The 18597-nt window shown below is 36.1% G+C and overlaps 3 protein-coding genes across 4 annotated transcripts in view; 2 read left to right on the top strand and 1 right to left on the bottom strand.

Annotated features, from left to right (window-relative positions):
• LOC134218552 (uncharacterized) overlaps nt 1-18597 on the top strand; it is a 508615-nt gene that overhangs the window by 452056 nt on the left and 37962 nt on the right. The gene's annotated exons all lie outside the window — the stretch shown is intronic.
• On the top strand, nt 10144-11780 carry LOC134214367 (leucine-rich repeat transmembrane protein FLRT3-like). Its single transcript, XM_062693758.1, has 2 exons — nt 10144-10274; nt 10337-11780. Exons 1-2 carry the CDS (start codon nt 10258-10260, stop codon nt 11592-11594), a joined length of 1275 nt encoding a protein of 424 aa, XP_062549742.1. The 5' UTR covers nt 10144-10257; the 3' UTR covers nt 11595-11780.
• LOC134214366 (nephrocan-like) lies at nt 13651-15281 on the bottom strand. The gene is made up of 2 exons (XM_062693757.1): nt 15140-15281; nt 13651-15081 (listed from the first exon to the last, which is right to left on the bottom strand). Exons 1-2 carry the CDS (start codon nt 15154-15156, stop codon nt 13809-13811), a joined length of 1290 nt encoding a protein of 429 aa, XP_062549741.1. The 5' UTR covers nt 15157-15281; the 3' UTR covers nt 13651-13808.

Below are 18597 nucleotides of genomic sequence, written 5' to 3'. Positions count from 1 at the left end.
TATCAACCTTTTTTATCACATAATAGGGGAACTGCTCCTTTTCATCTCATAGCTCCGATATTCATCCCATCAAAAACAAAGCAATGGATAGCAATTTGATTTGTTTCTTATTTTGTGATTTTTTTTCAGCAGTGAGCACGCATGTTGACAAAACAAAGCGAAATTGATGCCATTTTTTTTGATTCGCTATGAGATCAATATATGTTTAGTGAGATGGAGATCGGAACAGTTCCATTAAATGAAATATTTGCTTTTTGAATCTTTATGCAGTTAGGATTAGCTACGAATTTGTTCCATTTGCCAACCAGACATAGAAGTAGAAAACTGTTAATGTATTGGTGTTGAATTCTGTTTGTTTATATCTTTCAGTCAAAAAATTCACTCATACTGAAGGACCGCATGCTCATCTGATTTCACTCAAATTTGGATCAATTTTTTTAAATATATTTTTTTATGTTTATAATAAAAACTGACTTAAGACAGAACATGAGTTTTTACCCTCTACATCAATTTTATGTCACCGAGGCAGACAGGCAAAAGCATTTAAACACATTGCAAAACAAATTCAACCCTTATGCGGCCAACAACAAAAACTCATGTGTACCCCGAAATTGATATTTTCTCAACTTTAACAATTTTCAACCGATTTGAATAATTTTGACCGTTTTGGAAACGGTAACTTATATGATTTTTGTCCCCTGTCAAGATTAACAGCTTATGTCTATATTTATACAAGAAAACCTTGAAGTAATGCCTTAAAGTCTATTCGCATGTCAAAGGTTCATCAACCTTTTTCAAATATGCTACATGTTCCTTGCGGTCCTTAGAATGGAAAGTGTTTACAGTATATGTCCTGAGCAGGGAATCATTTTTTCTGGAATGCGCGTGCGAAACAAGCGACAAAAGCGAACTAACGACAAAGCTTTGTTTTTGTCGGAGATAATAATGACAAAGATCCGAAAAAAATTGTCAGCAACAAAAAAGAAGACAATATTGTTGCTAACTTTACAACCCGTTATTTTGCATTATTTCTAGAGCAAATTTCGGTTTTATGCTATCATAGTTTTTGCTTTTATGGAAATATTCGAGAATCGAACAAGGATTACAAAATTAGCATCCAATTTTCGGAAATATAAGAGCATGCAAGGCAAATGATTTTTGTCATATTGTGTTCGGGTTCGGATAAAGGTTTGTCGCTAGGTGCGTTTGTCAGTAACAAACTCTGTTGACGACAAAGAGTATATTGTTAGGCGTAGCCCGAATATTGATTCCCTGGTTCTGAGTCATCCAAAAAATCCCTGGAGGTAGGTCTACCTGCGTAGCCAAAGGTCAATCGTTTAAATTCAATTACGGTACATGCTCTTTGTGATACTTAGCATAGAATGCGTATCTGGGTCATCTAAGAAATCTCTAGAGCACGGCGTCAAGGTAAAAAATGTGTCGACTAGTTTCAAAAGTAATACGTCCTTTTTGTAGCACTTTGCATAGAATGTGATCACAACATATGTTCTGCATTGTCTAACAAATCTATGGCGTAATGCCTTTTGATCTATATGCTATCTATACAGCCCATGATCGCATAATTGTAACACTCGCATTTTTGTTCATTTTGTAGAAAACCTGTGAATCGCACAGAAAGCTCAATTTACTGCATCTAATCCCACCACAGTAAAATAGGCTCTACTATCTTGCTTATCTGTGGTAAGCTGGAAATGATTTGTGGGGAGGATCGACAAACGATTTACAAAATCAGTCAAAATGCAAATGTTACAAATAATGATAATGGGCAGTATATCTATATAACAAACGGTCTTCTTACTAGTTTCACAAGTGGTGCATGCTATGTCGATCCTATGTGGATAGAATATGAATATGCTCTGCGCTTTTCAAGAAATCTCCGGAGTACAATCTTAAGGTCTATTCGCGTAATCCAAGATCTATCGACTAGTTTCAAATATGGTACATGTTCTTTGTGGTCCTTAGAATAAAATGTGATCTTACCCAAGTCATTTCCTTAACAAATCAGAAAATATGCTCTGAACACATTCTTTGAAAAGTACCAAAAGAATATGTGCCATATCAAAATACAACAAATGGCTTGTTTAACATTCAAAACAGGCCCATAGACCTTTGGTTACTTTTCTCCAGAGATTTGTTTATGACTGGGGCCTCACTCCAGAGATCTCTTGAAAACTAGTTAATACATCTATAGGGTTTCCAATTAGCATTGCGAGCAAACCCGTAGTACTACAAATCTGGAGATAGATTACCAATAGAGTTAGGTTCTCGTTCCGGTCTATGATCTTTTAATTTTTTTCGTTGAAAATCAAACTACAATGTGAACTAATTATATAACTTCCGTTTTGATGAACATTGCAATGAATCGCCTGCTTTGAGCGTGCTTACAGCGGCACACTAGGAGTTAACTTCTGGAAATCAGTATGGTGAAAGACATCTAAAGTTCGATTTTTCAAAATTAAGCACCTTAATCGAAAAAATATTTGGTAGGCGTAGTAGCGGACACCATCCTTCATAACCGGTACCAAATAGTTTTTCATGAAAAGTTCCTAATTTTACGAAAACCCGCGTTAGATGTCTTTCGGCATACAAATTTCTGGCGGTTAACTCATGCTAGCTATTTTGCGTATATACTAAAGCGCCTGGATGTGGCAGCGGCGGGTAGAAAATCAGCCACTGCCAATAATTTATTTCTACTGAGGCATTCCACGGGGGCATGTCAGTCGATCCTGAGCGACCATTTCGAAAATATTTGAAACTCTGCACAGTTTTCAATTTCATCTAAATCGTCATTTTCGATATCAAATCTTCATATTGAGTCGACTAACTTTTCAAAAGGGTGTATGTGAAAATGGTTCAAAAATATTTAAAAGCTGCACAGCAAAAACGGAATGTTCGATTGTTATGATTTTTCAGCAAGTTAGACAACTAAATGGTGATTCTTAAGAAAATGTGCACAGAAAAAATATTTTTTTGCCTTTAAAAATATCATTTTGTCACAAAACTCAAATATCTCAAAACCCTATCTTTTTTCGAACGTAATTTTTAGGGAAAACGGTCCATTATATTAGCTATCTACCATAAAATTTGGTGATGGTAAACTAATAAACAAAAAGTTATGACATTTCAAACATTTCACAATTTTCACATTTAGTAAAAAAAAAATTTTTTCTGTATATCTTTTTTGTTTATTAGTTTACCATCACCATTTTTATGGTAGATAGCTAATATAATGGACCGTTTTCCCTAAAAAAATAACGTTCGAAAAAAGATAGGGTTTTGAGATATTTGAGTTTTTGTGACAAAATGATATTTTAAAGGCAAAAAATTTTTTTTACTGTGCACATTTTCTTAAGAATCACCATTTAGTTGTCTAACTTTGCTGAAAAAATCATAACAATCGAACATTCCGTTTTTGCTGTGCAGCTTTTTAAATATTTTTGAACCATTTTCACATACACCCTTTTGAAAAGTTAGTCGTGACTCAATATGAAGATTTGATATCGAAAAATGACGATTTAGATGAAATTGAAAAACTGCGCAAAGTTTCAACTCAATAGAAAATCATGAATTAAAAATTTTCTTAAATTTTGATGCTGTTGCTTGGAATCGCTCTACTATCACTGTCTACCGAGGATCAAATAAAAACTCCCCCTAAAACATTAGAAAAATTTCCAGGAAAAATTAGGAAATTGCCAATAAAGAAATCAGGGTATGAGCAATAACTAAATATACAATTTCCACAAATAATGCAAAATTTCCATAAACAATTAGGAATTTTCACGCTGTTTAAAAATTACTCAATTAAGGGAGTAGAGGATTGCGCCACGGCTAAAATGATAAATGATTCAATGTGTGAATGTAAACAGTGTTTTTGTTGATTGAAAAATAAAAATATAATCAATAAGCCTGCTTGATTTATTGAAAAACAAAAACAATAGTGTCGAACTAGGAACTTCGCTCCGTCGAATGAAACCAGTTGAACATACAAAAATATTCAAAGGCTACACACATACAAACACACGCACAGACAGACATGACGGATGATAATAATGTAAATGATGATGATAATTGATTCGATTGAAACTTGCAACATAATAAAATCGACCCTCGAGTAATTTATAAAAAGGTCGAATGTGTTTTCGAGCAAATTAATTTGAAAAAATTGCATCTCAGAAACCGTTCATTGTACGAAAAAACTGTCCGAGAACGAACTATAGGGGACTAATAGGGCTCTATGGAGAAAATATTACACTGGTAACAAACATATTTTACACTGAAAAAATGATATTCAAATTTAAAAAAATGAAATATCTTAAAAACCCATATTTATATTTTTTCCAAATTTTTACCACAAAAACTTGACTTCAAAATACACATTCTAACGACATCAGGTCAATGGAGAAGTTGAAAATAAAAAAAAGTTTTAGTGGAAGCTATTTTTGGCTTATTTTAGAAACATTGACTATTTTTAAGAAAACACACGTATTTGACGCCGAATTATGATTCTTGCTCTACTCTGTTACTCCTGGTTCATAATTTTCTTGTGACAAATAACAAAACGTTTTAGTCAAAAAATCATTACTTCTCTGTTTATCCCAGTTATATAACTCTTAGATGTGCTCAGTTTTACGAGGTGACCCGATTGGTATATAGTACTATGGATGGGTCTCCGATCCTCCTTTCAAAACTCGACTTTTGGAGTGAAATTATAGACTTCTGGTACAACTTTGTCGTACGAGAAAGGCAAAAATACAAAACATCCATAAATAAATCAATATTAGCAATGAACAATAACAAAAATTTTTTTTTTTCGACGAGGAATTCAAAATTTCTCCACGAAAACATCAATACAGAGCAATAAAAAAATATGCAAATTTCCATAAAGAGATATAATATAGCAATAAAGCTGAGCTGATCTATAGATTATCCCTTCTTTAAAAGCGTTTAAAGTTCATGGAAAATTTTGTCAACTTTATTACTATTTTGTATTTTGTCATAGAAATTTTCTTATTTTCTTATTGCTCTTCATTGATTATTTTGTGGTAAATTGAACTATTTATGGAAATTTTGTATTTTTTTACCGTGAAACATTTTGATTCCTTTATGGAAAATTCTTCTTTTATAATTGCAATTTTTGTTTTTAAGTGCTAATTTACTTTTGTTTTGTGAAAAATTCTCAATTGTTTATGGAAAATTTATATTTATTTATTGCCATACCTTGATTTCTTTACTGTCAATTTCACATTTTTTATGGAAATTTTCGAATATCACTGGGAAAGTAAAAAAGCGAACGACAATCAAAACACGCTCACTCTGATCGTTTTGAGCAGTGCGAAAGACGCACACGCTTAAAATAACTTACACAATTTTGTGTTACATTCACACATCACGGGGCTCTACTGGAACAACACATATCATGAGTAACTGCCATGTTACTCATTTAAGTGTAACTGATAGCTAACGATTTTCGATGAGTTCATTTCACACAGTGGGAGAGAGTCCGAAATTGGACATAATCGTTTACCAAGGCGATTTCTAATAGATTTCCTTCCCAACTAACATACTATTTCTTTCCAGTGCGCTCATGGAGATCCAGAGGATTTCTCGGTCTCAATGAGCAATGAACTAATTTTCTTCCCCTTATCCTAATTGACTGTGAGGACGTGGCCGGCATCGTCATTGGTCTTGAATTAAAGAAATTCCGAAGCATGTACACAAGTGAGAGTAGCTTTCTAGTCCCGAGAAAACTATTCAGTTGGTGTACTCTGCTGTTGTTTCTCGGCCTATAACGATTAGCAACTACGATGTGTACAGTCAATCAAGCTAAAGCTAAGTACTACGCATTTCGCCTACTTTGAAGAGCCACGCAAAATTAATACGTTTGAGTACGTTTTGGCAGTTTTCCCATGGAAAAACTGTCAAAACGTACGCAAACGTATCCATTGTGCGGTACTTTGTGTGTCAGATGTCCTTTTTTATCACAGTAGCCCAAATTTCACATTTGGGAACAAGCAAACCAACCCAACAAAAATTTTACAATCTTTATTCGAAATCCTGGTTCTCCTTATTTTTATTGGAATTACATTTTCCGCTGGAACATTGCCGAATCGCAGCTGCTGTGGTTGTTGATCACAATAGCTGTACCATCAAGATCATGTTGATCATAATAGCTGTACCTATAGGATAACAGCCCAAGTAACATAATGGTCATGAAAACCATAATTTGCTCTTCATGACTTCAATAAAACCAGCATAAAACTAAAATGTTACTAGAGAGCGCCTCTAGCTTTCTAATATTTATCTTCTACTAGTTTTATTCACTGTTTGATTCATAATTTAAATCAATAAATAAGCATTATTAATATTTTCCCTTTCTCTCTTTTCAGGTATGTGTCAATCTGTACCAAGGTTTGTTAGATTTTTGAGCGTCTTGCATAATCTGCCATGATATCAATAGTACTACTGCAATTATCTTATTTCTCTTTTCTTTTCAACAATCTAATGGATCTAAATAAACAATCTTTAATGATTTCCTCTATTCGTTCAGAATCTGGCCTACAGTTCACCTTATTCTAGCATTGATTTTTCAACTGTAGAAACAGTAGAAGAAGTAGTAGTAATAGTACGCTATATACGTTTTTATATCATTCATCTAAAGGGCTCTGTACTGATTAGCTTTGTCTCTTTTTCGCTACATAGAAATTAAAATACAACTATTTATTGTAAGTAAACCGAATTTCCTCCGAATTTTCTAAGCAAATCCTTCTCCGAGTTCCTCGGGACATTCCTCCTAGTTTGCTTGAAAATCATTTGAATTTTCTCGGGAAATTCCTCTAATATTTTCAAGAAATCCGAATTTCGAATTTCCTTGGGATATTCCTCCGAACTATTTCGAGATATTCCTTCGAATTTCCTCCGAATTACCACGAATAACTACTTTTCTCGGGAAATTCATACGTGTGCCCTTGAGAAATTCCTTTCAATTTGCACGGAAAACCCTCCTTTGAATTTTCTCGAAAATTCCATTGAATTATCTAGAAAATTTCCTCCGATTTTTCTCGGAAAACGTCGACTCTTCGAAAGTTCCTCCAAATTTGTTCAAGAAATGCCTACAACGTTGTTAGAATAGTCCTTCATATTTCTTCAGGAAACTTCCCCGAAACTTCCTTGAGAAATTTTCTTTGAAAATTGGTCTGAATTTCAAAAATATTTTCAATTTTTTATTGGATTCACAAACATGAATCAGTTTACGCCTTGCAAAGGTAGAATACGTGGACGAATCCCATAATTTCTTGTCAAAAAAGGTTACAAAATTCTTGACAGGTACTTAGGAATGATTCATAATAAACCACATGCGGAGAAAGTTGATTCACGAAAATCATTATTGTTCGTAAAAAAATAAAAAGAACGTCTAAATTTTTCCATTTTTTGCCTTTGTCGTACACTAAGTGTACCGAAAAGCTATATGTTCGTTCCGATAACAAACTTTTTATAGAAGGCCCGTAGACCCATGGTGTTGTATACAAATCGACTCAGCTCGACGAACCGAGGTGATGTTTGTCTGTGTGTGTGTATATGTGTGTATGTGTGTCGATTTGCTCGCAACAAGTTGCATTCGACGTGGAATCCGGTCCCATTGTTTCCTATTGAAAATTGGCCAGATCGGCCATTGCGTTCCGGAGTTATTTCCAAATTACTGTTTTTCCCAAGTGTCCCCCTTGGAAAAAAATTAAAATCGAAAAAAATATTTCGTTTGGAGCAAAAATGTTTAGCAATGAATGCAAACAAATGGGAATTGTTGTAAATTATGGGATCTATCGCCCCAAAGTGTTATTTGGACCTATCTTATGTACTTTTTTTTAATACATATTATGATGCACGAGAAAGGCACCATCGCCGCTAGGGGGGTTAATATGGGTTTTTTGTTTCGTGTGGCACAACGCCATAAAGTCGAGTCAAAACTTTATAAAATCAGGTAAGTAGTACACATGTACGATAATCACACTTCATGTTCTAAGTTGTTTCCTCATCTTACTGATTTGCGTTGCCAAATGCTGCTTAAGATGCCTTTCAAAGTTGAATATAGGAACGTGAGACTTAATATTCAGAGGCATTTGAAAGCAACTTAGAAATCTCTTCAAATTTTCTTGAGAAATTTCCCCAAATTTCCGATAAGTTTCCTCACTAACGTTCTTCGGGAAATTTCTTCAAATTTCCTCGGAAAATTCCTACGAATGTTCTCTAAAAATTAATCTGAATTTCCTCGGTCAATTCCTCCACATTTTTTTGGGTAATTTTTCTACACTTCCCCACTTTCCTGAAACATTTCCTTGAGAATTTCCTCCTTTCCTTCCTTTCTCGGAAAACTCCTCCGAATTTCCTCTTTAATTCCTTTGCATTTTCTCGGAAAATTCCTCCTAACCTCTTCGAAAAATTAGTTTCTCCATTTTTTTCCAGAAAATTCCTCGTTACATTCCTCTGAACTTTCTCGAGAAATCCCTTCAAATTTCCTCGGAAAATATCTCCGAATTTGCTCATAAATTTCTACGAATTTCCTCTGAAAATAAGTTCGAAAAACCTCCTGAAATTCCTCCGTTTTTTCTCAGAGAATTCCTCAGAATTTTCTCAGGAAATACCTTTAGAATTGCCACGGGAAATTCCTACGAATTTTCTCGGAATTATTTCCTGACATGCCTCCGAATTTCTAAGATGAATTTCTCCGAACTTCTTTGGGAAATTCCTCGGGCAATTCCTCTCAATTTCCATGGGCAATTCTTCTAAACTTCCCTTGGCAATCCCTCCAAATTGCCTCGGGGAATACCTCCGAAATCTTCGTGAAATCTTTCCCAATTTTATTGAGAAGTTTTCTTTGGAGTTTCCACTGATTTTTTTTTAATTTCCTCGGTAAAATTTCTCTAGGAATTCTTCTTAATTTTCTCCGAATTTCTTTGGTATATTATTCCGAATATCCTCGGGAGCCTCATTCGAATTTCATTGTAAAAATCTCCAAATCTTCTCGGGAAATTATTTTGAGCTTTCTAAGAAAATCTTTTGAACACACACACAGGTATCAGTTCAATTCGTCGAACTGAGTAATATTCAAATGATTGGAAAGCATAAAAACACGATGAGTAGTTCGGAAAGTAGATTTACAGTGGAAATATGCTTTTTTTTAGTTGGTGCGCTTTTTAGATGGGGTTCACTAATTGGGGCGAAACCCCATTGAAACGCAGCAAAACGTCAAAATGTGATGTCAAAATCGTGTTGACCTTTGTTTCCGTGTTTGGCGGGACCGATACTTTTTAGCGCCTAAAAATTTCCTTTATTCAATGCAAAAAGTAAATAACATTAACGCTTGTTAAAACGCCCCAATTGGGGCGAGGTCGTTCCCCAAATAACGAATGATCACTGTACTCGATTTCAATTCAACATTGCTGGTAAGGTCACCTGGCTTCAAGACCGCCTTTGGAACATGCTGTTGATGCATAAAGATTTATCTCGTCTCAAGCCCGCTAGCGCAAAGCAGAAAAAGCGTCCAAAAGTCAGCTACTTTAGAACCTTAAGAATAAAATGCCCTTACAAGTATGACATTTGAAAAAAAAATCGCAGAAATGAAATATTTCTTTTAAATAAAGCCAGATATGAAAAATCATTTTGTATTATTTTGAAATCAATATGAAATGAAAAACTAATTTTGCAGATGTACTGCGGCCGGCTTTAGTCGTGCGGTAAGACGCGCGGCTACAAAGCAAGACCATGCTGAGGGTGGCTGGGTTCGATTCCCGGTGCCGGTCTAGGTAATTTTCGGATTGGAAATTGTCTCGACTTCCCTGGGCATAAAAGTATCATCGTGTTAGCCTCATGATATACGAATGCAAAAATGGTAACCTGGCTTAGAAACCTCGCAGTTAATAACTGTGGAAGTGCTTAATGAACACTAAGCTGCGAGGCGGCTCTGTCCCAGTGTGGGGATGTAATGCCAATAAGAAGAAGACTGCGGCCGGCTTAAACAGTTGAAAGTCGCTGTGCTCCTGCGCTTGATGGTATAATCATACTCCATTCTACAATAATGCAATAAATATTCATAATACATTGTAGAAAATCGGACAGATCAAAAGCGAACAGGCTAGTGATGACTTCGAAGATTGTTATCAATGCATGCATCCAACTGAAATCACTAAACCCTTTATTCCGCTCAGTTGATTCATCCTGATCGAAGTGTGAGGTTTGATTAAAATGAAGCTCGTCCTTAGGTAGTACTTGTCAAATTATTCTATTTAACAATTTTTATATTTAATCTTTTCTTCAATTTTAGCCTCTTTTTGGTGATATCCTTCCAGAACCTAGTTCTAGGCTCAGTGTGCGGATCAGCTAAATCCAAAAATTGCATAATTCTCTCATTGAATGACTCATTCAGCGATGTCTCGTTACCAGATCTCAATGGTAAAACATCCCTCCAAATAAAGGGAGGCAATTTGACTTCCTTCGGGCTCAGGCTGTCCAATCAGCTGAAATCCGTCCAAAAACTGCAATTAGGACCCCTGGGTTTGCAGGAACTTTATGTGAATCCAGATATCACAGACCTGACAGCTACCGATAATCAAATCCACGTGGTTAGATTCAAAACCTCGGGAGGGGCGTACAAGTTACAACAACTGGATCTTCAGCGGAATCGTCTGACACATTTGGACGGTTTTGAAGTGCTAACGAATTTGGTCGAGCTGCATTTGGAAGACAACGAGCTGGAAACTCTTGACTTCAGTGTTTTTGCACTAATGCAAAATTTGAAGGAGCTACACCTGGATCGGAACCTACTCACCATGGTGATGACGACGGATGGAATCAATTTGCCAGAGTTGGAGTATTTGTCATTGGCGGGTAATAGACTTACCAAGTTGAACGTGGGCAACTGGAACTTTGGATCGATGACCACCTGGGACGTCAGTTCGAATGATTTGATTTACGTCGATGGCATAGACATTGTGGAGCGATTTTCCAGCTTGCAAACTGTTTTGCTCTCTAGAAATGGGTGGCATTGCAAATGGTTGAACGACACGATGCAGATGTTTGAAGCCAATTCAGTAAACGTTGGCGATGCGGATATGGGATGCCTTAACACCTCCGGTGAAATATGCTGCGCTTCGGACGAAATTTCAGTCGATAACGGATGGGAGCGGTTGGGAAACCTCACAAACGATCAGCAACAGATCAGGAAAGATCTTGAAAGAAAAATAAAAGGCATTCAGATGGATCAGGAAGATAAATTTAGAGAATTATCGCGCCTTTTGAATGATTTGCAAGAAAAATCTAACATCCCAATAATGGCACCTGAAGAAAGCTTCGATAAGGTTAATTTTGATGCTTTGACGAAACAGGCAGTCCAGCTGAAATCAAATCTGGAAAAAGAAAAAAATACGCAAGAGGAGAAGCAAATGACCAATGATAAATTAATCAAGAATCTTGAATTCACGATCTTGCAACTAAGGAAAGCGCTTCATCACGAGATGGGTAAGATTTCAGGGCTTCAAAAGCAGTTCAAGCTGTTGCGGGAGAACACTAGTAGGGCGAAATAAACTGTGTCAACAGAATAACTAAAATAAAAGCCTGGGTGATTTGAACATCAAACCATAAGTAACGAGATTTATTTTAGAAGAGTAAATGGCAGAAACTTTTGAAAACTGTTAAGCTCCATAAAACGTTTAATGATTTTGTTTCAACCGTTGTAAATAAAAGAAAATTAAGTTACTTCAAATATTTTAAATCTTTTTTATTTATTCAGTATTGACTTCAGGCCTGTATAACACTTTACGGAGCCATGGTTCTTTGTGATATGTACAATCAATATCATTTTATTATGAAGTTAGTAACAGAGGGGTAGAAGCCAGCGTACTCGTGGTGACTCTAGGTTAGGTTTACAATGTTTAAGGATGGACGGGGATTAGGATTCGAGAATCAGGGAATCATCATAATAATGGAATTTCAGCAGCTCATCTGGTCACTTGGCGTCAGGGACGATATGGCGTGTCGTCGTGCTCGAGGAATGGCTCGACTGGGAGCTTCTGGTTGGCCATAGAATGTAGGATGTTGAACATGACCGCGGATTTACCAGAGGATAGTGTTGTTTTTGATGGCGATAATTTTTAATGGAATTAGAGCCACGACAAGCAGGCCCTCATCTGAGCACTCAGCTTCCTAAAATTGTTGTGTGTTGTGTGTTGTGTTGTGTGAAAAACTGCTTCAGTTCTTTCTCAAGTTCCTCGGAGAAATTATCTGGGTTGGGGGGCGCCCACAAATTACGTACCGCTTGGGGGGGGGGGGGGGGGTTGGCCAAAGTGTGACGATCCATACAAAATTTTCAGACGTTCCATACAAAAAGTGTGACATAGGGGGGAGGGGGGGTTGAAAATGCCCAATTTTTGCGTTACGTAATTAATGGATCTTCCCTTATATAAATCAGACAGAAACTTCAATACATGAGCTTTTCGTTGGGACGGATCAACGGAAAGCCACTGTTTGTATATATCCATGTTATAGAGCGCAAGAGTATCACCTAGAAAATCGTTAACAGCTATTTATAGAGCAAATAAGAGCAGCTGGAATCACTTCCATTCTCTTAAGAATACTAAAAGTGAGATCTGGTGTGATTTTCAGAGATGTGTTTTGATGTACTTTTTTAAAAAGCTGTTTGAAGTTGTAGATTATTTCTTCTTATATAACTTCATGCCCATGACTTTGAAGCTTTACTTATCACAATGATCAAAATATGTCTAACTGAAACACATTGAATTGGATTTTACTTACTTAATTTTACGCTTGCCTTATCGATTTTCACAATGAAAGATACCATTCGAAAGCTTAGGCAACGAAAAAGATGCTTTTCACTAGCAGGTGATAAATCATCCACTTCCAGCGATGGAAATGTTTACAAACACGAGTTGTTTTGATCGTCCCAGTTACCTCACAAAGATACTAATGCACATACTGCATAATTGAAAAATATGTTAATATCATGGACTACTTGATTCGACTAAATACGAGAGTCGATTTTTCCATTTTGTCCAAGGGACAAAGCACTGTGCGGCGCTTCCCGCGTTTATAATTATTTGTCTCGTGTTCCAATCGATATCATGTTCATTTTCTTAATTCGTGTGAAGCTTAGGAGATTGTTACATCGAACGATTTTTTTTTTCAAACGTTAGATATCATCATATGCTCCTACTGATGCATCGAAATATTATATTATGTTTATGTACCTTTCAGATTAGATTCTGTTGTTTGATTTTGTAAGCATGTTCGACAAGAAATAACGAGAACCGTTAACGCATGTTGCCCTTCCAAGACATAAACTGATTCATATTTGTAAAATAAATTGAAAAATTTAAAATGTTTTTTTCCGATTTTGTCACATGCCCCATTTTATCAAAATTCACCAGGGGGTTATAAAATTTGGATCTTACTGTATACGTAATAATTAGTAGCTAATAGAAGTTGCATAGGTCGATATTCAATCAAGTGGAAGACGATTTGTGGAACCTCTGCAGACTGCGTGGCTGGCGACGTGCAGTCATGGATCGAATTGAATGGAGAAGACTTTTATGTACTTTGTCTGAAATTAATAAAACAAAGGACTTCACAATTATTTAACCCTTTTATTTTTTTATCTCAGACCTATTTATTGATCTAAGCACCTAAGAGGTGAGCCAGCCTATGGCTGAAAACCTCTTAAATAAAGACAAAAAAAAATCTAAGCACATTTTATGTCAACCACACATTCCAAATTATTTACACTATTTGCTCGTCATTTTATTGCTGATGCTAGCTTGCAAATGGTCGAACATCGTCTGCGTCCTGGCAATAGTTTTCTTACTGCGCTCGAAAGATTTCTTCAGCTCCATTATCATGTAGGCTAGGCGTCGTTGCGATCGATCGCACTCTTCTTGCTGAACTGACACCTGCTTCAGTGCAAGATCTGCCATCGATTTAATTTCTCGAAATTTCTGCTCTGAAAGATCGTACATCGAATTCTTCCTCGAGCTATTGCTTTCAACTCCCGGCAACGTTGGCACTATCATCATCAATTGATTCTCCAACTTGATCAGTTCATTATTTCTCTTCAGATTGGAAAATTTCGTCTCCAGATCCATTTGCATAGATTTATGTTCCTTTTCTAGCATATCCAATTTATTTAGCCACTCGGTATCTTCGTGAAGTATATCACTTTCTGGCGTGCAGCAGATATTAGCCGACGTAATGCCTTCGCAATCCTTGTCCTGCCCTCTGATTGTGACATAGGTTTCATTAAAATGTTCCAAAGTATCCTGAAGCCACTTGCAGTACCATTGATTATTGGCCAAAAGCACCACTTGGGAGCTTGGAAACTGGCCAGTCAAGTTATCTACCCGTGACAGATTGTTCGAGCTGAAATCATATTCCACCAAGGAGTCGAAATGCCAATGTGACACATCAAGACTTGTCAGCTGGTTATTCGCAAGTGATAGGTACTCCAAAACAGGCAATGTTATGGGTTCGTTAGCCGTTACACCTCCTATTTTGTTTCCATTCAAATATAACCTTTCCAGTTTTGACATTGGTTTAAAAACTTCCCAATCCAAAAAATCAAGTTCATTATTTTCAAGATGAACTTCAATCAAATTCACCAGAACATGGAATCCATTTAACGCTTTCAAAGCATTATTCTTAAGATCTAGTATTTGGAGCTTAAATGGGGAGTCGGAGTTACTGAAGTTCACTTCTTCGATTCGATTGCCTGCTGCAGAAACTTCCACCTGTTCCGACGACAAACATAGCTCCTTCAATCCAAGCGAGCCCAGTTGCAGTTTTCTCAAATGTTTTAACTGGTCGCACATACTCGCATCGAATGTCGTCAAATCACCTCCTTTAATCTGAAGCGTAAATCTCTCGGACAGATCGGGGAATGCTGCCATGTCACTTTGCGCAATCATTGAGATGATACATTTTTTGGAACTTTTCTGTTCACATTGTAATGTCTCAAGTGCTTGTGTGAACCCATTGGTGAAGCAAATCAATGCCAAAATGATGCTGTTCCGAAACAAAAATAGTCATAAGAATAAGATCCACCAATCAGACAAAAGCTTACCATCGCCACATAACCATTGTAGGCTTCCGAATCCGTTCCAAGTGAATGAACAACTGAGATCGATGATCTACCTCGCGAATCACAGGTCCTAGATCCAGCAGGCTGATATAGCATATTTATTGCCGTTCGAGCCCGAATGATACAGCTCAACAGGGAGGAGAAGAATTGTTTTTAGCGGATGCTAGTTTCAACCTATCACTTGTTTTTACAATTTAGTAACAGAAGAAAAACAAGAAAAACAGAACGATTCATCCAAGGGTATTGGTGTCTTTCTCTTCTCTTGATGGTTTTACAGTTCAACTGTTTGAAATCACGGCATACAAAAAACAAGGCAGGCTCATCACGTATATAAACATGCAGTTTGAATGTAAACATGTGACGTCACTGCTATCTTCGCACAAGCTGGACCGAGACGATGCTCTACGGTCGCAGCATGCTCACTTTTGTACTCTAACATGTGGCGATAAAACATGCGTCACATTCGAAGTGTCATTTTTCTAACGAGCCTACCTTGTTTTCTGTATACCGTGGTATGAAATAATAGCCAAACGTTGCAACAAAGAGAGTTGAAGTAGAGTTTTATTCAATTTAAATGGGAGTTAGGAAATGAAGCTACAAATGTACCCGAGCAGACGAAAATTGCTCAATAATAACAAATCGTGATTTGAAATAAAATGAAATAAAGACACGATTGGCAGAGGCTTTATTTCCTTCATCAGTGAAAAAATCTTTTCCATCGCATATCTTGATATTAGTTCACTCCGCTAAAATCGGACGACTTCGGTGGGCCGGACACGTAGACAGAATATCGGACAGCAATCCGGTGAAAATCGTTCTCGTCAACGATCCGTCGGCAACAAGAAGCCGGGGTGCGCAGCGAGCAAAATGGATCGATCAGGTGGAAAACGATTTGCGGACCCTCCGTGGACTGCGTGGTTGACGACGTGCACCGATTCCAATGTATAAGACTATTATGCAGGCATTGCAATAGCATCTGAGCACAGGATATCATCTTTATTTGTGTAAAAATATTATTCCTAATCAAAAAGCACTCTGGAAAGATATTATCATATGAGCATTTGATGATGATCCTGATAGCCAGCGTGGTTTGGGGTTTTGTTCACGTTGCGAGGGCGTTGCTACACCAAAAGTAGTGAAAAAACTTTTCTCCATGGCGAACATTGCACTTTGTTTACTGAGCAGATAGATAACTAAGATCGATATCCCAGCATATCTCGGATAACTTTTCAAAATGGCGTAAGTAACATTTTTTTTTTTCATTATTTAATTTGAGTACTGCAATCAAAAGATACCATTAGTATCTTTTCTCAGAAGATCGAATGATGGGATAATCTATTTAATTTAAATTTCATGCTATTTCAAATATTACTAAATTTGTATTGCTTTTTATCGTCTATAAGATACAATGCAATCGTCTAATTTATTGAGGTATTATTTTAAACTTTTTTTTCAAATCCTTTCAGTTCGAAATTTCATTCCTTCATTCATGAAATTTCTTCAGTATTTCTTCCGGAATTTCCTGTCAGAATCCTTTTAACAACTCTAGGGTAAAATTTCAGGAATTTCTACAGGAGTTTCCGAACGAATTCCTAACAGAATTCACACTCAAGGCATTTCCGACATTCCTAAATTTCCACAAGAATTCCTCCGGAAATTACTTCGAAGATAAATACAGAAATTATTTTGTCGATTCTTCAGAAAAAAAATTCCTTTGCGAATTCATTTAGAAATTTCTTTAGAAATTACTTTAGAAATTCCTTTGAAAATTCCTTAGAAAATTTCCTCCAAAATATCAATCCTCTCTGGAAAGACCTTTGTAAATTTTCTCTGGAAATAATTTAGAAACTTCGTCCAGGAAATCCTTCGAAATTTGTTATAATAAAACCATATGAAATGTCTTCCGAAATTCCTGCAGGAAATATTCCGGATATTTTGTTGGAAGATTCTATTCTGAATAAATAACGAAATACTAAAAGGATTTTTCGGATATTTCAAAGTATTTCCAGATAAAGTTTCCGAAAGTACTCTCAATGTAATGTTTGAATGATCCCTGAATGAATATCTAAGTGATTACCGGAAGAAATTTCAAAGAAATATCCGAAGGCCTCAAGGAATTTCTAACTAAATTTCTTGAGGAACGTTGGAAAAAGTTCCTAAAAAATCGAAAGGATTCCTTGATTAAGTTCTGAAGAAATTTCGTAGAAACTCCAAAAAGAATTTCTTCCTAGAGTTCCCGGAGAAATTTCTTTGGGAATACTGGAAGAATTTCTTTAGAGGATTCCTGAAATAATTCCTGCAGCAATTTCGGAAAAAAAAAGTTCAAAGAAATTCCGACACCAATTTATGCATCAATTTCTATATCAAAAACAAATCATAAAAAAAAATTCGAAGGAATTCTTCCAAGCGAATTTTGGAAGGTTTTCCTGACGTATGTTTTTCCATAGATTTTTTTGTAAGAATTCAGACCAAATTACCGATGGAATTTAAGAAATCGTTATGGAATTTCCGAAGGAATTTTCAAATAAATTTTGGAAGGAATTTCCGAAGAAGTTCCTTAAGGAATTTTTCGAAGATTTTCCTATAGAAACATCTTGATGCATTTCCAAAAGAATTTCTGGATCTATCTCCGAAGTGATTTTCGGAGAACTAACCGATAGATCCTTCGGATGAAATTCCCAAGGAATTCTTAAAGGAATGCACAGAGAAATAAAATTTATGAAATTCCTTCAGAAAGTTCCTTTGTCAATTTCTTTATAAAATCGTTCGGGAATGGTTCCTGAAAAAAATCCGTTGGCATGACGGCATTAGTCTCCGAAGGTTTAAAGGGATTTCTGAACACGTTGCTGAAACAAATCCGGAAGAGTGCCCGAAGGAATTCCTAAAGAATTCGTAAAGGAATTTTCGAAAGAATTTTTGATTTATTCTTATAATTCCTTCTTTGAATTTTATAAAGAATTTTCAATGGAATCGAAGTAATTTCCTGGGGGTTTCAGAAGAAATCCCAAGAAAATCCGAAAATTCTTGGAGGAATATCCTAAGAAATTCATGCAAGTTTGAGAATGTCGGAAATTCCTTCAGGATTTAATTTTTAAATTCTATTCGGAAAATCCTTTACGAATTCTTTTAGAAATTCCCTTGGAAACTCTTTTAGGAATTATTTTGAAAAATCATTCGAAAATCCTTCAGGAATACTTTTGGAAATTGATTAAGGAGAAACCCATCAGAACTTTTTTGTAGGAATTTCTAGGAAAGTCTAAATTATTTTCCGGAAATACCTTTCCAAATTTCTTTGATGATTCCTCCACAAGTTCCTCCGGAAATCCTTTACAAATTGGGATTTCATCAGCTTTTTTCAGTTATTTATTCGGAAAATTCTTCAGGAGATCCTTTAAGGGCAAGCCTCCCGGAATCCAAAACTAATTTACTCACGTTTTCAA

The sequence above is a fragment of the Armigeres subalbatus genome, chromosome 2, assembly GCF_024139115.2.
Source record: "Armigeres subalbatus isolate Guangzhou_Male chromosome 2, GZ_Asu_2, whole genome shotgun sequence".
In the NCBI taxonomy this organism is placed as follows: domain Eukaryota; kingdom Metazoa; phylum Arthropoda; class Insecta; order Diptera; family Culicidae; genus Armigeres; species Armigeres subalbatus.
Note: the sequence above shows the minus strand (reverse complement) of the source record. Positions and strands in the feature narration are given on the sequence as shown.